Below are 19,439 nucleotides of genomic sequence, written 5' to 3'. Positions count from 1 at the left end.
TGTCCCCTGAAATCAGTAGGAGTAGGTAGATAAAGAGCAAATAGTTGTTGGAATTGTAAGTAGTTTTTTTCTGCGATGTGTTTGGGCAAGATGGGCTGAGGTTTCTCAGGAAGGTGAGGAGTACATGGGAGCTGTACATGGGAGAGGGAAGTATAGAGGGACTGATGTGTATGAGTCGTGATGGAGGGGGGATAGGGTGGTGAATATGGATGGCAAAGGAACACAGGAGGATAAAAATAAAGCACATGGTTAAAGGGGAGAGCAAAGTGTGGGTTACCTGACTCCTGCCCTGACTAACTGCCATGGATAACTGCCGTTTTCCTGATGCTTAGCTTATGGGACGCTTGCGTGCTGCACCCCACACTGTGTGCTTCCCCTTAGGAACTACTACATATATAGGCCATACTACACAGGGTCAGGAGAGGGGGATTGTGGGAGCTGGTTGGGTATAATTTGGCAGCCAGCACACCAGGGGATGGTTAGATGATCAAAGGCACTACACCAGGCTTGTCAATATGCTATAGCACCTTCCACCTGATAAGATCTAGAGAGGCCCCAGTCACGGATCTAAAGCAGTATTACATACAGTGCAACAAATGAATTATACCAAAGCTTTAGCAAGCACATTAAAATATGCAGCAAAATGGTAAAGCAGCAGAAGTATGGAGTTGTACCATTTGGATATATTGCAGCAGAAAAGACAGCAGAGGTGGGAAGTTGTAGCATTCAGGCTGCTTGCTAGCAGTGAATGGAGTAAATACATGCAGGGTGGCTCAGTTGATTACCTGTGTGAAGAAAGAAGATGAATGTTAATTCCCTGCCATGTATAACTGCCGTTTTCCTGATGCTTAGCTTCTGTGATGCTTTGCTTATGGGATGCTTGCGTGCTGCACCCCACACTGCGTGCTTCCCCTTAGGAACTACTACATATATAGAAAGGATGGAGGAATGATGGAGGAAGGAGGTGCTGCAGCAGATCTCAGTGACCTTGGTCTGCTGGCACGGAAAAGGAAAGAAAGAGAAAGACATTGAACAGAAACCTGATCTTCCATGGGACGGAAAGACTAGTACGGAATGTAGGAGTAAAAGGGAACAGAGTACGCGGGTTAGAAGAGAACCCTGTCTAGAAGTTCTAAGCGCAAGGCCGGGGCCCGGTCCCCGAGGTTGTATGGATACTAAGGGTCCTACAGCAGACACCGGTGGAGTAGTGGGCTGTAAATACACTACTCCCATCTAAGACTTGGGGGCACAACAGCAACTTGGATAGTGAGCCGGGACTTAGGAGTAAGGAGTCCCCGAAGCAGGCTACAGCTGTCTGCCGTACAAGTAAAGTTCTTGGGAACATCTGTCAGGAGGAACTCGAATGTAACTCAGTACTAGGAGTACTTCACACCAAAGGCGCTATAAGAGGAGACATTCAGAAAGGCACATGTTGGAGGAGTGGTGGAAGGGAGCATTCCATCTGACCTGGAGGTTGACTGAGTCCCTGACCCGGAGGACACAGCACGGAGGCAGGCACCTGTGTGTACTACAGACTGAGTAATGCTTTGGAACTACAAGCCCTGGTGTCCTCCATTTATTCCTGTGCCAACACACCCTGTACCGCTACATCTGGGTACCCCCTTCTACACTGCCTGCGCCTCGCCTCTACCCATATATCTACTCTGCCCTGGGACTACAGCTCCACCTGTGGGGAGCTTCACCATCTTGGCTGCAACACACCACCAGCCCCAGAGGATCTGCATGCAGCGTCGGCTTAACATCTCACTTGCTGAACACCACAGGTGGCATCACGAACTATTCATTCAAACAATAACATTTCACCATTTCAATTCCCCCATTACTTGAGTGCCCAGAGCCACGGACCGGGTCACCGCTGCTGTGACACATCCCGCTGACACCAGCCCGGTACCAAGTACCCCACAGCCCTGGGAGGGCGACCCATATTTGTATGGTCATTTCTGAACAGACTATAGCCCTGTAAATTTACAGCCCAGTCATGGCTCTCATCCAGCCATGTCTCAAATATCCCCACCATGTCATAGTTATGTTCCAACAAAATTAATTCTAATTCCTCAATTTTGTTGGTGAGGCTTCTGGCATTAGTATACATGCACTTTATGTACCTCTCTGTACCTCTTTTCTTTCTTAAATTATTAACTGTTCTAACCCCACCCCCCATGCCACCCCCAAATTATTTGTGCCCAGGTCACTAGCTACACTATCTTCCCCTCCTATAAAAATGAATACCTTCCCCCAATCCCTAGTTTAAACACTCCTCCAACCTTCTAGCCATTTTTCCCCCCCAGTACAGCTGCACCCTCCCTATTGAGGTGCAGCCCGTCCCTAGCGTAGAACCTGTAGCCAACTGAGAAGTCGGCCCAGTTCTCCAGGAACCCAAACCCCTCCTTCCTACACCAATTCCTGAGCCACTTATTTATCGCCTTACTCTTCCATTGCTTCTCTGGCGTGGCACAGGCAGTATTTCAGAGATCATCACCTTGGAGGTCCATGCTTTAAGCTTGCAGCTTAATTCCCTGAAATCTTTAAGGACCTTCCACCTACCTCAAACTTTGTCATTTGTGCCAGTCTGCACCATGACCGCTGGATCCTCACCAGCCCCTCCCAATAATCTGTCAACCCGATAAGCGATGTGTCAGACTTGAGCGCCAGGTAGGCAGCACACTGTTCGACGATCCCTGCCTTTGTGATAGATTGCCCTGTTCCCCTAATAATAGAGTCCCCCACTACCAGAACCTGTCTGACCTGCCCTGCTCTCCTATTTCCCCCCTTACTGGAGCAGACGCTCCTCTGGATTTCAGAGGACATGCCTTGCTGCAGCAGTGCTACTCCTGTACTGACACTCCCCTCATCTGCCAACTTAGCAAATTTATTGGGGTGTGCCAGATCAGGACTAGCCTCCCTGGCACTATTCCCTCTACCCCGCCTTCTGTCACCCATAATATATAATGTACAACGTATTCAAGGCTATATGGCATTCAAGATGGTTGAGAACAACTAGCTTATCTAGAAGCCTTTCATACTCCACATTGTTTATAGTCTTTTCAAAACAGGTCTTCACAACTGTCAGAGATTGCATCTTGTCTGGTCTTTTCATCTCCTCCAATAAGCCATTTTTCTTTGGAAATAAAATAAATTCAAATTACATTGATTCATAGAGTAACAAGGCAGTTTATTCCTATAAAATTCTTTTACACTTAAAGATATTCTGCCTGGATACTCCTTTGAGCCTGTTGAAATACTCCTAGCTGGCTGAGGTACATACCTCATAGGTATTCTGGTCTTTACCTAATGAATGCAACATCACTTCATCATAATCTATGAACTGCTTGACAATCTTCATAGACAGGTCTGGTGAGTGTTTCCGATTTCCAGTCAGCACCTACTCCTGGCTTCTGTGAGACAATGTTACATGCCAGCTTGCTCCTTGGTGTAATGACACTAATGGTGTCACCGGGGCAGCCTAGGGGGTGCTATTAGGGGGCACAGCAATGAGTGCATGGTGTGGAGGAAGCAAGGCACGCAGTGCGCAAGGACCTGAGACTAAGCAGTGAGCACAGGATGTTCAACTAAGCAGTCATGTGATAACAGGGGGCGGAGTCACCGTGCGTGAGGACAGGGAAGGCAGCTGAGAGCACAGAAAACAGGGCACAGAATGGTAACGTAGTCAATGGAGAGGCGAGGGTCAAAAGCCAAACGAAAACGTGGTACCTAGGGATAAGACAGTAAACTGAGATAAGCCAAGGGGTCAGATAGCCAGAAAGGACAGGAAGTACAACACAGGATACAGAGGCAAAAGTCAGGGGAAAACCAGGTCAAACACAGCAAAACTCACACACAGAGGCACAACGATTACGGACGAGTAACCGGGGTCAGCAACTACAAAGAGTATACGGAAGTATCACCGACACCAAACCCCTTAACTACCAACATTAAATAGCCGCCCCAAAACTAAAGAAAGGTGAACTAGAATTAACCATGACCAAAAAGGAGGCAGAACCATCCTGTCCAGAGTCATGACACTTGGAACTTGACACTTACCTTTCCAGACATACTCATCCTTCCCAGCAAACTCCATGTCATCATTATATTCATTAGCACTTTGTTTAGTTACACCAGTCAGTTTCTTCGTATTCAGTATCACTTTCTACCCAACCAAGAATGTTCTCACCACTTTCGGTAACATCACTCGAGTGGCAGTCATTTCACCTTCAGTACTCAGTATCATCTTCTTTGCCATGTGTCTCCTAAAAGAAAATTGCCTTATTACACAAACTGTATAATGGGGTCACAGTAACCCCACCATCCTTTATGGTTATATAGCTATAAAGTAAAACTGAAAATAGAATGTGCAATATGTCCGTTGATCTGTCATAAGAAAGTACATATGATGCCATAATTGGGTGGAATATGTGTTGGCAACTACATATACAACCTGCATGAAGTCACCTTGACCCCTATGGTGCCAGACAAGGATTAATCTTTCTCTGAAAGAAGAGACACAAAATTAGAGTTTTATTCATCAAGCCATTCAAGAACTTCTCCCTCCACAAATGAGCCGGTTTTTACCCTTTAATCAAATAAAATTCCCATCCCTGGAAAGGATTCCTGGCTTGGTGTCAATGTAACATACCACTGGTATCACATGGTCATTTTTTCTTGGGCAATCAATTGTCTGCATGTAGAAGGGATGTTTGGATGACGATGGCTTGGTACCACCCTGGCATCAGAGCATGTTGTGATGAATTTAGCTCAAAAAAAAAAAAAAAAAAAAAAGTGACCTTCTACAATTTTCCTTTGAAATGCTTCTCCTTCCAATCTAGTAATTAGTCATCACTGACAGCTTCTCCTTAAAATACATTCTTGCCATTACAGAATGTGCTTGTGTTTTCCTCTGGTCCAACGTTGTCTGGGACACTAGTAGTCCATTCCTTTGTTTTTACATAGTTCTTTATATCCAAATTGTCAGTGATGTCCTTCAGGCGATTTATATTTTTTGACATATGTCTTATCTGTACTTGCCCTCATCATAGCAGATCTTCCGAACTTCCTTCAGGAAAGGAGCTCTGCCGTGCACTCCTGCGGGTAATTACTCATTACATGGTTAAAACAGTCCACTTTAAATTGGATTTCTTGATTAGATGACGCATCTGTCATGTCAACTTTTCTTCTGTCAGGTCGCCGGATGGCATCGAGGCTGCTATCAGCAGAGCCGCGCACACACTTTCCCCTTCCTCCAACCTGGCACTATCCTTTAAAGTTCATCAGCCGCTGTTCCTTCTGAGCAAAACCTCACAGACTCCGCTTATCAAAAGCTGCTGATCCTGTTACAGGTGGAAGTGGAAACTTTTCATGCAACTTGTGAGATTATTATAATTTTTCCTACGGACGACAAGAACTTATTATCTCCTTTATTAATGTTGGAGCATCATTCATGGCCAAATGCAGAAGAGTAGAATTGAAACCTCTTTTTCCTCCTTCCAAGAACAGACACACTGCCAACGATGACACTAGTAAATGTGAGCGTCATCGCACAAACTCTAGGTCTCCTCTACAACCATTAACACAAGAAGTAGGACACCAACTAGGAGGTTCAATATACCAAATTAAGGAGAACCAAAGAAGAATGAACTATCCATAATATACTAAAACAAAAATAAATTCATACAAAAGTAAAAAAACAAAAAACACTTGATAATGGCTGTGGTATCCTAGTTACATATCCAAATATAACAATTCAGCTTCCAGGTTCCATGAGGAGACTCAATACTATAGAGCAGAGACAATACAGATCTATAGTTATTATCTGGAGACTATTACCCTGACGCACATTAAGATTTGTAACAATCTAGACAATCCAATGACATTAAATTATATTACACATATCTAGGACAATAGTGACCAAAAAAGAATCACATCACCCAGTGACTATAGAGCAAAGAAGGTTATAAACTACCGACACTAGAGCCTAAAGATTAAGCTGTAATGCATCCGGTGTGGGGTCATCTTAATGATGGAAGATGGCACCTTAGACAATATTAAGTGCCATAAGTGGTGCATCATTACGGTTCCATATAAATGATAGGGCTAGATCGTCCACATAGTAAAAACTCCTACTGAGCTGCAAGTAACTAAATAAGTAATTTATAACCCAATGTTAATCCCTGCAAGGAAAGGTGTCAATAGCTGCAATATATTAATAATTACAGGTATAGAAATGAGTGTTCACACTAGGTAGCTGAGCATTAAATCCATGTGCCAAACAAAGCCAAGGATTAGGATTCCCTGAAGTCTCTACATCAAAGAAAGGGGAAGCAAAAATGAAAAACACAAAACCAAGAGGGAGTTTACCACTGATCCCTTTAACGTGCGTTTCGCCAATTGGCTTCTTCAGAAAGCGTATGGGTGTTTAGATCCAGAGCACGATTTATAAGGGTTGGCAGCCTATGGGGCACCTGGTTTTAATTACATACAGTACAGTTGCCTTGGAGCACTGATGTAATCTTACAACTATTTCTCAAGTTTCACAAGCACAAAACCTCCAAATAAGAGAGGTGGTGCAGTAGCATCATCTTGAGGTTGGAGGGAAATATTGCAGTGCTATCCAGGATCCCTTAATATATAGAGAAAACCTCCCAATGAAACATGAATACCAATGATAAGGGGGAGTACAGGTTACAAGTATATAGGCAAATAAAACCATAACCAACACACTGGGGATGAGAAAAGGACTAGTCCAGGTTATGCATAATTAGGAGTCAGCAGTGCCAAAAAAAAAATTATATATTATATATACACACACAAAATATTGAAGATAAAAACAAAAATATATAATAGTAACAAAACTAAGTGAATAGTAGTGTGCATGCACAATCCAAAAAAGGGAAGAAGTGTACACACATGTGAAACTTACATGACAAAAGGACAAAATGTGCAAGTATGCAGAAAGTGTAATGAAAGTATTAAGTTACGTACCGGTAACGGTATTTTTCGGAAGCCCATGACAGCACCACGAGAGAGGGGATCCGCCCTATAGGAACAGGAAACCTACAGATACAAAAAGGGCGGCACCTCTCCCACGCATCAGTTGGATTACAGAGCTTGAGAGGCTACCATGGTTAGTACACAACATATAATATATACAACCTATCTACCCTATTTACCAGAATTATTTTACACCATCTCCCCCATAAGGTGACTATGAATAATCTTCTAGAGGAGTGCACCCCTATATGTGAACAAGGGAGGGAACTAAGGGTGCTGTCATGGGCTTCCGAAAAATACCGTTACCGGTACGTAACTTAATACTTTATTCGGACTCCCATGACAGCACCACGAGAGAATTACAGAGATGTAAACTAACTTAGGGAGGGACTACAGCCTGCAGCACCCTTAGCCCGAAGGTGAGGTCTGAGGAGGCCCCCCATGTCTAACCGATAGTGGTTAAAGAAGGTGGAAGGAGATGACCAGGTGGCCGCCTTACATATTTGATCAATTGATACTCCAGATCTTTCTGCCCAGGATGATGCCATGGCCCGAGTGGAATGCGCCCTCAGATTCTGTGGAGCTGGCCCACCACCTGCTGTGTAGGCAAGAGAGATAGCCTCCCTAATCCACCTTGCTAACGTGAGTTTTGATACTCTGTATCCTTTCCTGGGACCTTGGAAGGATAGGAATAATGCGTTTTCCTTCTTCCAAGGATCCGTGGCTGCTAAATATGTAAGTAAGCACCTCCTAATATCTAATGCCTGAAGTTTCTGCTCTTTAGGGTTGGTTGGATTAGGGAGGAAGGAAGGCAGAACTATCTCCTGTGTCCTGTGGAATTGTGTTGCTACCTTGGGAAGGTATGCTGGATCTGGCCTTAGGATTACCCTATCTTGTAAGAACTCTGTGTGGGGGCAATCTGGAAAGTGCCTGTATGTCGCTCACCCTACGTGCCGATGTTATTGCTACCAGGAATGCTGTCTTAAGAGATATAATCTTTAGTGAGGCAGAATCTAAAGGTTCAAACTGACTTTCCGTCATGGCTGTAAGGACTAAGTTTAAGTCCCACGGCACACATCTGTCTTTGTGTATAGGTCTCGATCTGGCCGCTGCTCTGATGAACCTTGCTACCCAATAATTTTTTGCAATATCACCTGCAAACAGGGCCCCTAAGGCTGAAACCTGCACTTTTAATGTACTTGTGGAGAGACCCAATTCGAAACCTTTCTGGAGAAATTCCAGAATATGTTTCGTGGGAATTCTGTCTCTGACGTCAAAGTGAAAGGTGGACAGGAAGCGTTTCCAGGTCCTAGCATAGATGTTAGTGGTAGTTAATTTTCTGCTCTTTAGGAGGGTGTCAATTAAGTTCTTGGAGAACCCTCTATCCTTTAATAGTGACCTTTCAAACACCACGCCGTCAAATGAAGTCCCGCTACTTGTGGGTGGCTGACTGGCCCCTGGTAGAGGAGATCCGGAAGGTTCGGCAGTACCCAGGGATCGCCTACCGACATGGTCCTCAACCATGCGAACCAGGTCCTCCTGGGCCAAAAGGGGGCAATTAGTATGACTTTCGCCCGATCCTCTCTGATCTTCCTGACTACCAGAGGAAGAAGATTCAATGGCGGGAAGGCGTATGCCAGAGAAAAGTCCCATCTTATCAGGAGGGCATCCACCGCCAGGGGATTTTCCCTGGGGTTCAGAGAGCAGAACGATCTTTCTTTTCTGTTTTCTCTGGTGGCAAAGAGGTCTACCTCTGGCTGACCCCATCTGCGGACAATCTGGTGGTAAATATCTTTGTTCAAAGACCATTCTCCTTGTCTTAGAGCCTTGCGGCTTAAAAAGTCTGCTCTTACGTTGTCCTTTCCGCTGATGTGGAGCGTGGTTAAAGACAGAAAATTTCTCTCTGCTATCTGGAGGAGCCGTTCTGTTATCTGCATTAGCGCGCTGGAGCGGGTTCCACCTTGGTGGTTGACATATGCTACCGCTACTTGGTTGTCCGAGTGTATCCTCACATGATGGCCCTGTAGATACATAATGAGTTTTTTGACTGCCCGTTCTATCGCCAATAGCTCTCTGGTTGGATGAGATTTCAGAATCAGAATCCCACTGTCCCTGTAACACTATGTCCCCCATATGGGCTCCCCAACCAAAGGAACTTGCGTCTGTGGTTATAATACGGGTTATCCGTGTTATCCAGGGCACCCCTGATGCTAGGTTCTCGCTATCGAGCCACCATCTCAGTGATGTAACAGCTGAGGGGCTTAGCAACATTCGACCCTGTAAGGAGCCTTCCAGGGCCCTGCTATTAACCAAGACGTCGTTTTGAAGGGCTCTGGTGTGGAATTGTGCCCACCTAACTGCTGGGATGCATGAAGTTAGAGAGCCTAACAGGGACATGGCCTGTCTGAGGGTCATAGATGGATTATCAATTGTCCGAAGAACCTGCTCCTGTATCTTTTGTAATTTATCTAGTGGCAGCAGGCACTGCTGATTCTCTGAATTTAGTAATAAGCCTAGAAACTTCTGTATTTTCAAGGGCTGGAGTCGGGATTTCTCGTAGTTTAAAATCCATCCGAGGTTTTGTAACCTGGATCTAGCTTTTTCTATCTGGGATCTACAATGACCCACTGATTTTCCCACAATCAAGAAATCGTCTAAATATGGAATGATTAAGACGTCAACCTCCCGTAAATGAGCCATAACTTCGGCCACTATCTTTGTAAATACCCTGGGTGCTGCCGAGAGACCAAAGGGAAGGGCTCTATACTGATAATGACGCACTGTGCCATCTACTGAAACTGCCACCCTCAGGAACTGTTGGAAGTCTGTATGGATAGGTACATGATAGTACGCATCTTTCAAATCCATGACTGCCATAAAACAACCTTTAAACAATATTTTTATTGTTGTATTAATGGACTCCATTTTAAATGTACGATTAATCAAAAACTCGTTAAGGGAACGAAGGTTTATAATCGTTCTGAATGTCTTATCAGGTTTCTGGATTAGAAACAGGGGAGAGTAAAACCCTCTTCCTCTTTCAGCTTCTGGAACCTCTACCAGGACATTTTTTTGGCATAGGCTCAAGACTTCCGCTTCTAAGGCCGCTTGTTCGAGATGAGAAGATCTTAAGGGGGTTAGTTTAAAGGTATCCCGCGGGATCTGGGTAAATTCCAATCTAAGCCCGGTGGATATTACCTTGCGCACCCAGTCACTATTTGTAATCTGTGACCATGCCGGGAAGAAGGATGACAGTCTACCCCCCACGGGAATTGCTAGTCATTGATTTGGTCTCTTTTGATCTCTCGACGAGGGTGTGAACATATAGCCCGTACCTCTTCTTCTTCTGTCTTCCCATCTGGGGCGATCTCTAAAAGGCGAAGAGTTGCGCCTTCTCCCCTGGGCGAATCTCCTTCTACCAAATGGACGACGGTAGGACGCAGACGAAAGGTTTGGGAATTTTTTCTTGTCGTCCCCCGCCTTTTCGAGCAGCTCGTCTAGGACAGCGCTGAACAAATATTCGCCCTCACATGGAATCGCACAGAGCTTTGCTCTGGACTGAATGTCTCCCTGCCAGCACTTTAGCCACAGGGCTCTGCGAGCTGCATTAGAGAGACCTGCTGCTCTGGCGGCCATTCTCACTGCATCCGCTGAGGCATCTGCTAGAAAGGCTGCTCCCTCTTGGATGGTCGGTAGGGCCCCAAGTATTGTCTGTCTTGATGTACCCTGTTTTAGTTGTGACTCCAACTGGTCCAACCAGACCATCATGGACCTGGCCGTGCACGTTGAAGCCACTGCTGGTCTTAAGGACCCGGCCGCCATTTCCCAGGTGTTTTTAAGGAAAGTATCAGCCTTTCTGTCTAGGGGATCTTTAAGGGATCCCATGTCCTCAAAGGGCAGCGAGGATTTTTTCGATGCCTTTGCGATGGCTGCGTCTAATTTGGGGGCTCTGTCCCACGTATTCACTGCCGGATCGTCGAAGGGGTATCTGCATTTGAGGGCTGGTGGTAGTGACCCTCTTTTATCCGGCTTTTTCCACTCTCTGTGAATCAGATCCTGGATTTTTTGATTTAACGGGAAGACTCTCCGCTTCCTCTGTTCCAGCCCACAGAACATGACATCCTGCATGGACAATTGGGGCTTAGGCTCCTCTACCTCCATTGTCCCTCTGACTGCTTTGACCAGCTTGTCTACCTGGTCAAGAGGCAGACAAAATCGCCCCGAGTCCTCTTCTCCTGAGGAGGACGAGGGAGATGAAGCCTGGGAGTCTCTGCTTTTTCTCCACTCTACCGAGGAATCCGACTCCGCCGGGACCTCGCCCCTTAGACTTTCCGGCTGGGATAAGGACTTTAGGGTTTCCCTCATTTCTGCCCTGACAATGTCCCTTAAACTCGCCGCTACCGCGGGCGACTCTTCTGCCACTGTCTGCTGAATACAGGGGGGGCACAATTTTTTGAGGCACACGTCCGGTAACGGGCATGCACAGAGTGCGCATTCCCTATGTTTAGTCTTACTTGTAGCTTTTTTCCCCTAGAAAAAAAAAAAACACAGAAAGGGGGTCCCGTCACTGAGTGAACTTTCACGAAGATCACTTACCAGTGCCACAATCAAGTACCGGAGAATGAGGGGGATTTCTTTCAGCTGATGCTCCTGTCTGCCTGGAGGAGCTCTTACGAGTGGATTGGTCACTTCGTCCCGGCCGCTCATTACTGTCACGGGACACTTTCTTTTTCTGTTTGACCTGCCGAAGGTCATCCAGGGGCGGCAGTGATGTTTGCCGCTGCTGTCGCCCTTGCTTCTGCCACTGCTGCTGCTCTCGATTACTCTCCATTACCACTGCTGCTGCTGTACGCTGCTGCTTGTAATAATGTGGCCAAGGCAAGGTACCCTGCCGGGGTCCTGCCTAAATACCCCTCCTCCGGTCAGCAGTATCTATGCCGCGCCCCTCCCCCCCCTTAACAGGGCTCCCTACCCCAGCTGGCGCCGGACCCAGTCCGAAAGCCGACGCCATCGGTGTTTCCGATGGGTGCCGCCATCTTGGATCCTTCGCGCATGCGCAGTGGCGCGCTGACCCGGAAGCGCATCCTCCGCCCGCCCCCTGACGTCACCGCTACCCCGGGAAAGACCGGAAGCCACGCGGGACGCCCGGGAGCCCCGGAAGCAGCGCCACCCGGTCACAGCCCCCTGCAGCCGCGCTGCCGTCGTACCTGCGCCGCCGGAGCCGGGAACCCCCAGGGGGAAATACTTACCGGCGGCGGCCTAATCCCGGAGACGGACATCCTCCGGACGCCGCTCCCTACTGCACACGCCACCGCCGTGACACCCATCCTGGGCCACCGTGGCTTCCTCCAGGAGATCCGCACCAGGCCGAGGTAGGAGGCCCCCTCGCTACTGGTATCGGCTGGCCGGCCTGGGATCCGGTTCTTCTGTAGGATCCCGTCCCCTCAGGAACAGGAAACCAAACTGATGCGTGGGAGAGGTGCCGCCCTTTTTGTATCTGTAGGTTTCCTGTTCCTATAGGGCGGATCCCCTCTCTCGTGGTGCTGTCATGGGAGTCCGAATAAAATAGTGTATGTAAATGAAATGTGTAATAAAAACGGATAAAGTACAGATAGTGTTATATAAATATATAATGAAAAAAATATATTCTAATCAACAAACGTGCAAATAGTGCTGTATAGATTTGGATAATCTCTTGAAATAAATCATGTTATAATTTAGTGCATAATATAAGCCCACGTAAATTCTGTACACAAGAAAAAAAAAAAAAAAAAAAAAAAAAAAGAAAACAGACACCCCTCTTGTATATGCTCCACAATAATTACAGGTCTCCCCATTTAACACCAGATGGTCATAACCTTGTCAGAGCACACAGTAGGCTGGATAAATATCATTTCATCAGGACAATAGGGTCAAAGATGAATGGAGCGGAGGAGGACTCTTCATTCCTCCCAAGTTTTCACAATCCTAAAAAGATAATGAAAATGAGAGTGCAGAAAAGATTAAAAAAAAAAAAAAAAAAAAAAAAAAAAAAAAAAAATTTCAAAAGAAGAAAGTCAATCCTACCACAGTTACAAAAGGGGGGCAAAGCTCAGAACTTCACTAAGACCATGGGGGCATATGGTGTTCAACCGCCAAATCCACCGTGTTACAAAGATCTTAGAACTTGGATCTTTAATTTTCTTGTGGTCATACCCACATAAATCAAGTTACACAGGCAAGTAGCATTATCTACTACATATTCAGTGTCACATGTAATGTGTGGGGTAATGTCAAAAGTTGCATTACCATTGCTTGATCTGAAACTCATTCTTCTCGCCATGTTTGGACAAGCAATACAATTCCCACAAAGGAAGAAACCCCATTATGGGTCTTTTGGGTGTTACTGTGCCATTTATTCCATGGCGCATTACATGTGAAAAGGGGTATACATAACAAAAGTACAATATTAAACAATACAAGTCACAACTGATACAGGAGGCAAGAGGACACTGACTGACGGCTCACAATCTACATAGGATGGGCAAGAATACAGTAGGTGAGGGCAGAGCTGGTCATGTAGCAGTTTGGTGGTTGCTGCAGGTTGTAGGCTTGTCGGAATAAGTAGGTCTTCAGGTTCCTTTTGAAGGTTTTCACACTGGGCTAGTGTCTGATATCTTGTGGTAGAGTGTTCCAGAGTGGAAGGGATCTTCAGGAGAAATCTTGTATGCGATTGTGGGAAGAGGAGATAAGAGGGGAGTAGAGAAGGAGATCCTGTGGGAATTGGAGGTTGCATTCAGGCAAGTACCAGGAGACGAGGTCACAGATTTACAGAGAAGACAGGTTGTGGAAGGCTTTGTATGCCATGGTAAGGGTTTTCAACTGGATTCTCTGGGTAATGGGGAGCCAGTGAAGGGATTGACAGAGGAGAGGCCAGGGTATAGCGGTGGTATAAGTGGATTAGTCAGGCAGCAGAGTTTAAAATAGATTGGAGGGGAGCAAGAGTGTTAGGGTACCGTTACACTTAGCGATACACCAGCGATCCCGACAACGATATGACATGGTCAGGATCGCTGGTGCATCGCTAAGTGGTCGCTAGTGAGCTGCCAAACAGGCAGATCTCACCAGCGACATAGCAGCGGTCACTACTTACCTGTCAGACACGGCGATGAAGACGTCCTCCCGCCCGCGTCACCACAGCAGGAAGCTGACGAGAAAAGGCCCAGGATGTTCTCGTGCGATCAGCGATAACCAGCAGGGGAGCCAGTTGGAGGCAAGTATCACATGTAGCGATATCGCTAGCAATATCGCTGCTGCGTCACAAAACCAGCGACGTTATAGCGATATTGCTAGCGATATCGCTATGTGTAACAGGCTCTTTAGAGGAGAGGCCACAGAGCAGGAGGTTGCAGTAGTCAAGGCGGGAGATGAGGGCATGGACTAGGATTTTTGCAGATTGGTTGAGAAATGTACAGATAAGAAATTTTTTTGAGTTGAAGTCGGCATGATGTGGAAATGACTTGGCTATGTGGTTTGAAGTAGAGATCAGAGTCAAGGATTAACCTGAGACAGAGCTTGAGGGACTGGGGAGAATGAGCAGCCATTTACTTTAATGGATAGGTCTGTTGGGGGAGTGATTATGAATTCTGTTTTGTCCATGTTACATTTCAGTAATCTAGCAGACAGAAATTCTGGGATTTTGGTTAGTAGGGAGGTGATATCTGGTCCACAGTTGTAGATCAGCATAGCGGTGATACTGAAAGCTGTGAGATTCTATGAGCTGGCCCAGTCCGAATGTGTAAATGGAGAAGAGCAGGGGCCCTAGGACTGAACTTTGCAGGACTCCGACAGATAGGGAGCGAGATGAGGAGGTGGTGTGCGAATGGGAGACGCTGAATGTCCGGTTTGTTAGGTAGAACTAGATCCAAGATAAGGCCAAGTCTATAATGGCAAGAGGGTCTGTAGTAATAGGGAGTGGTCAACTGTGTCAAAGGCAGAGGACAAGTCCATGAGCAAAACAGTTTTGTCACTTGGCCATGGCAGTAGGTCATAGGTGACTTTAGTTAGGGCAGTTTCAGAGGAGTGATGCAGCCAGAAGCCAGATTGTATGTGGTTGAAGAAGAAGCAGCAAGAGAGGTGGGAGGACAGTTCAAAAGGGACATGTTGTTCCAGTAGGTCTGAGGCATAGGGGAGAAGTGATATGAGGTGATAGACAGGATGAGTGAAGAGAGGGCTTTATGAGAATGGATGAGATTGAGTCATGTTTGATGAATGATGTGAAAACACAAGTTGTTAATGATGGGTTAAGTGGGATGGGGTGGGATCTGGTCAAGTGTGCAGGTGGTGAGATGTGATCTTGAGAGTAGGGCAGAAAGTTGATCTGTGATGGTGGAGAAGTTGGTTTTTGAGAAGGAGGGCTGAGTTAGGAAGAGGGGATGTTTGCCAAAGCTTCCTCTGATATCAATATTCAGCTTGAAGAATGTGGCAGTCATCAGCTGAGATGGAGAGGGAGGAGGTTCTGAGGGATGGAGGAGAGAATTGAAAGTGTTGAATAGCTGTTTAGGGTTGTAAGAAAAGGAAGATACGAGAAGAGAAGTAGGTTTGTTTTGCTGAGGAGTGTGTGGCCTTGAAAGTAGTGAGTGACTGTTTGAATGCAATAAAGTGCTCATTGGATTGTGATCTTTTCCATCTCCGCTCAGCAACTCCGGTAGCCTGTCTCAGTTCTTTGGTCAGGCTGGTTTTCCAGGGTTGTCTGTTGATTTTGCGAGCATTGGCATGTGTGAGGGGGGTGACAGATTTGAGAGTTGCAGCTATGGTGGTTGTTGTGAGTTCATTTTTCCCCTTCACCAGTGAGGTCTGATGAACTCCCTCTTCTGGCAAAGGAAGGTAGTGAGGCTGATTACCAAACAGCTGAGCAGTTGGATGATGACTGGGTCACAGGAACTGATGACTAGATATAAGGCAGCCGACGCCCTGCTGCCTTGCCGGTGATTTTCCTGCTGGATTCCTGGAGACCAGTCTGATTTCTGCTTCTCAAAGCTAAGTTTTGCTCTGCCTTTTGTACACTTTAGTTCTGGTTTTGTTTGCCTTGTTTTTTTGGAGTTCAGCCATCCCCGGCCAGGGGTGAGCTGAATTCCATGTTTGTCTCTGATCTGTTGATCTCTGGCTCTGTCTTCAGAATATACCTGAGTGCTGATATAGTCTTTTGAAGCCTAGCGACTTCAGGGCCTGTTTCTCCTATCAGGCTGTTGGTACATTTTTGGATAGGGTTTTTGCAGACAGCAGCTTTTCTATCCTGTCCTATTTAGTTAGGTTGAGCAAATGATGGGGCTCAAGCCATCTTTCTATCTGTGTTAGTGTTTTTCATCTTGCTTCACAATCATTATATGTTGGGGGCTGCCTATTGCTTTGGGGTCTGTTCTGGGGCAGTTTCGATTTTCCCTTTCTGTCTTTAGGCTAATTTAGTTCTCCGGCTGTGATCGAGGGGTCTAGGCCACCGTAGGAACCCCCCACGGCTACTGCTAGTTGTTGTGGATAGGTTCAGGGGTCTGCAATCCGATAGCTGCCAACTTCTCTGGTTTTCTGGACTTAGCTAGTATTTTTGTTTTTTCCTCCTTCGGTGACTCATCCATAACAGGTGGTGTTATAAGTTCCCTATACAATGTGGATGCTGCTGCCGCTTTTTGTGTTTGTAAAAGGAGAACAGATTCAGACAGTGAAGGTAGAACGAGGCGCATAAGATTTCTGCGAGGGTGTGCAAGTTTGTGGGGTGGGAATTGTGGACCTAGAGAGGAGAGGGAAGTGAATGTAAGTAGGTTGTGGTCAGAAAGAGTTAGAGGAGCGTTACTGAGATTAGCTAAGGAGCAGAGGCAGGTGAAGATGAGGTCCAGTGTGTGGCCATCTGTGAGAGTGGCTGCAGAAGAACATTGAGTGAGGCCAAAGGAGGAAGTGAGATAGATGTTTAGTGGCAGCTGAGATGGAAGTGTCAATGGGGATGTTGAAGTCACCCATGATAATTATGGAGATGTTGGCAGAGATGAAACGAAGTAGCCAGGTGGTGAAGTGGTCGAAGAAAGTGGTGACTGGCCCTGGGGGGCAGTAAATGACAGTCAGTTGGATGTTGATGGGGGAGTAGATGAGCACAGAGTGCATCTCAAAGGAAGGGAGGGTAACAGAGGATGGCTGTTATGAATGGGTCACCGAGGAGGAGAGCAGGCCCAGGCTAAGACACAGAAAACCAGAGAGGTTAGTAACTAAGCAGATTGCAGACCCCTGATCCTATCCACACAACTAGCAGTAGCCGTGGAGTGTACCTATGATGATCCTAGACACCTCGGCACAGCCGGAGAGCTAACTAAACCTAAAGCAAGAAAGGGGAAATCTAAACTGCCCCAGAGCAGACCCCAAAGGAATAGATAGCCCCCAAACATATATTGTCAGTGAGACAAGATGAAAACACAAACGCAGGCAGGAAAATAGACTGAGCAAATGATGTGGCCCACACTGACTAGACAGGACAGGAAAGGAAATACACTGTCTGCAATCACACAAAAAACCCTGCAAAAAGTCCAACACGTCTGATGCACAAAAACACTGAAGTGACACGACTTCGCCCCCTACTATATCAGCACTTTGGTATATTCTGAAAGCAATGCAAAAAGTGACCTATCTAACAGAGGACAAAACAAACTGGCACAAGCCGTAACATGGATGGTGATTCAGCACAGCCCCAGCTGGAGCTGGCTGACCTGCACAAGACAGATAGACAAAACCAGATCAAATGCAAACAGAATAGCAAATGAACCACTTAGCTGAACATGCAGGGACAGAGCTGGAGACATCAGACCTCAGGAGGCACAGGAAGAAAATCACCAGCAGGGATAGAGGGAGTCGGCTGTCTTAAATCCCAATCTGAAACCCCAGATCTCCAATCATCTGCATTATCAGGTGGCAAGCCTCTGTCAATCAGACCAGCTCCACTACCTTCAGTAATAACCAGAGGGAGGCCAGAAAGCGAATTCACAACAGGTGGCAGTGGGATTGGAGTAAAGGAGCAGTTTCTCCTTCGCCAAGCTTGCTGCTGGGGCAGGGGGTGTGGGAAAGGTGGAATCCACCATACGAAAGTGCAGCTGGAGAGGCTTTAAGAGGGTGGGCCCGGTTTCGGTGACTGCAAGGAAAGTAAGTTAGTATTAAAGAGATGTAGGAAATTTTGCTGCAGACAGAGCAAGCGTTCCAGAGCTCCTGTTAGTGGGACTGGGGAAGCTGGGGTTTGGCGAATGGGTATAAGGTTAGAGAGGTTATGGAAATTTGTGAGTGGATGTGAGGTAGAAATGATGTGAGATAGAAATGACTGTGGGAGGGGGCGTGGCCTGGATCTCACACAGGGAGGACGTGTTTTATGGCAGCTCCCGCTCCTAGCCACAAAATTGCCTTATTTGGCCCAGATAAAAGCGGCATAAAAGCGACAAAAAAGATTTTTAGAGTGCCCCGGGCTTGGGGAAGAAGATGAGGGGTGGTGTGTAGACGCGGCACCGGAGCGCTGAGCGGCCTCGTGGAGAGTGCTGCGGCGCTGGAGGAAGACGGGCACCATCTTTATATATCCCCCTGAGTACAAGACCCGGAGATCCGGACCGCAGGAGGCCCTTGGTGGAGGTGTGAGACCGCAGAGCAGGGAGCGGTCTCGCCTGTTGGAGCACAAGGCGGTGAGAGGAAACCCCCGGTGTGCTGTCTGTGTGGCCTGCGGGGATTGCTGTCGCTGCATGAGCTGCATGAGGGGGAGGAGGGTGCTGGCTCTGGGCCAGACAGGTTGTTGACGGCCCCCGGCGTTGCTGAGACTTTCTGCAAGGCCTGAGCGGGGGATATCGCTCCCCCCACATAGAAGTGCTGCTGTCTGCTGATATAAACGCAGCAGTGGAGAGTTGGCGCTACCCTGTCTCTGCCGGCTCCAGCGGATCCCCGCGGATGTTTCCAATTTTTAACCCCTCACCCTCCAAGTTACATGGGGTTATTTTTATATAGCAAAATGCTGTACTAGACTTTTCTTGACGCACGGGTGGTAAATTTTAGGCACGCTTCAATTGAGCAAAATGGTCAAAACTAATAAAGAGCGTGCAAAACCGCTGACTGCGGAGGCGCATCGAAGCAAACAAGGTGAAATGGATAAATTTTTGAAAAACAAATCTGCTACGTCTAAGCCTAATGCTAAAAGGCTCCCTGTAGAAGTTGTGGAGGAGGAGCATGCCGAGGACTCAGATTCCAGTGACGATGCTTCTGGCAGCGATGTCACTCAATCAGACTCTGGGAAACTTTCTAGATCGTTTTTTAAAAAATTATTAGCACAGGCTATGAAACCATTGGTTAATGAAATATCTGGTATGAGAGCGGACTTGTTACACATTGGTAATAGAGTGGAGTCTTTGGAGTCCTCTCAGTCCTCTATCATTAGCCACTCCAAT

General features: G+C 46.8%; 1 protein-coding gene across 1 annotated transcript in view; it reads right to left on the bottom strand.

Annotated features, from left to right (window-relative positions):
- LOC141091682 (uncharacterized) overlaps positions 1-18,584 on the bottom strand; it is a 40,178-nt gene extending 21,594 nt beyond the window's left edge. Inside the window, exon 1 of the mRNA XM_073577378.1 lies at positions 675-18,584. Within this exon, the coding sequence (XP_073433479.1) occupies positions 10,285-11,370 (1,086 nt within the window). The 5' untranslated portion in view covers positions 11,371-18,584 and the 3' untranslated portion in view covers positions 675-10,284. The remainder of the gene's footprint in view (positions 1-674) is intronic.
- Between the last annotated feature and the right edge of the window lie 855 nt (positions 18,585-19,439).

This window comes from Dendrobates tinctorius, unplaced genomic scaffold, assembly GCF_039654945.1.
Source record: "Dendrobates tinctorius isolate UK_male_01 unplaced genomic scaffold, ASM3965494v1 ptg000055l, whole genome shotgun sequence".
In the NCBI taxonomy this organism is placed as follows: domain Eukaryota; kingdom Metazoa; phylum Chordata; class Amphibia; order Anura; family Dendrobatidae; genus Dendrobates; species Dendrobates tinctorius.
Note: the sequence above shows the minus strand (reverse complement) of the source record. Positions and strands in the feature narration are given on the sequence as shown.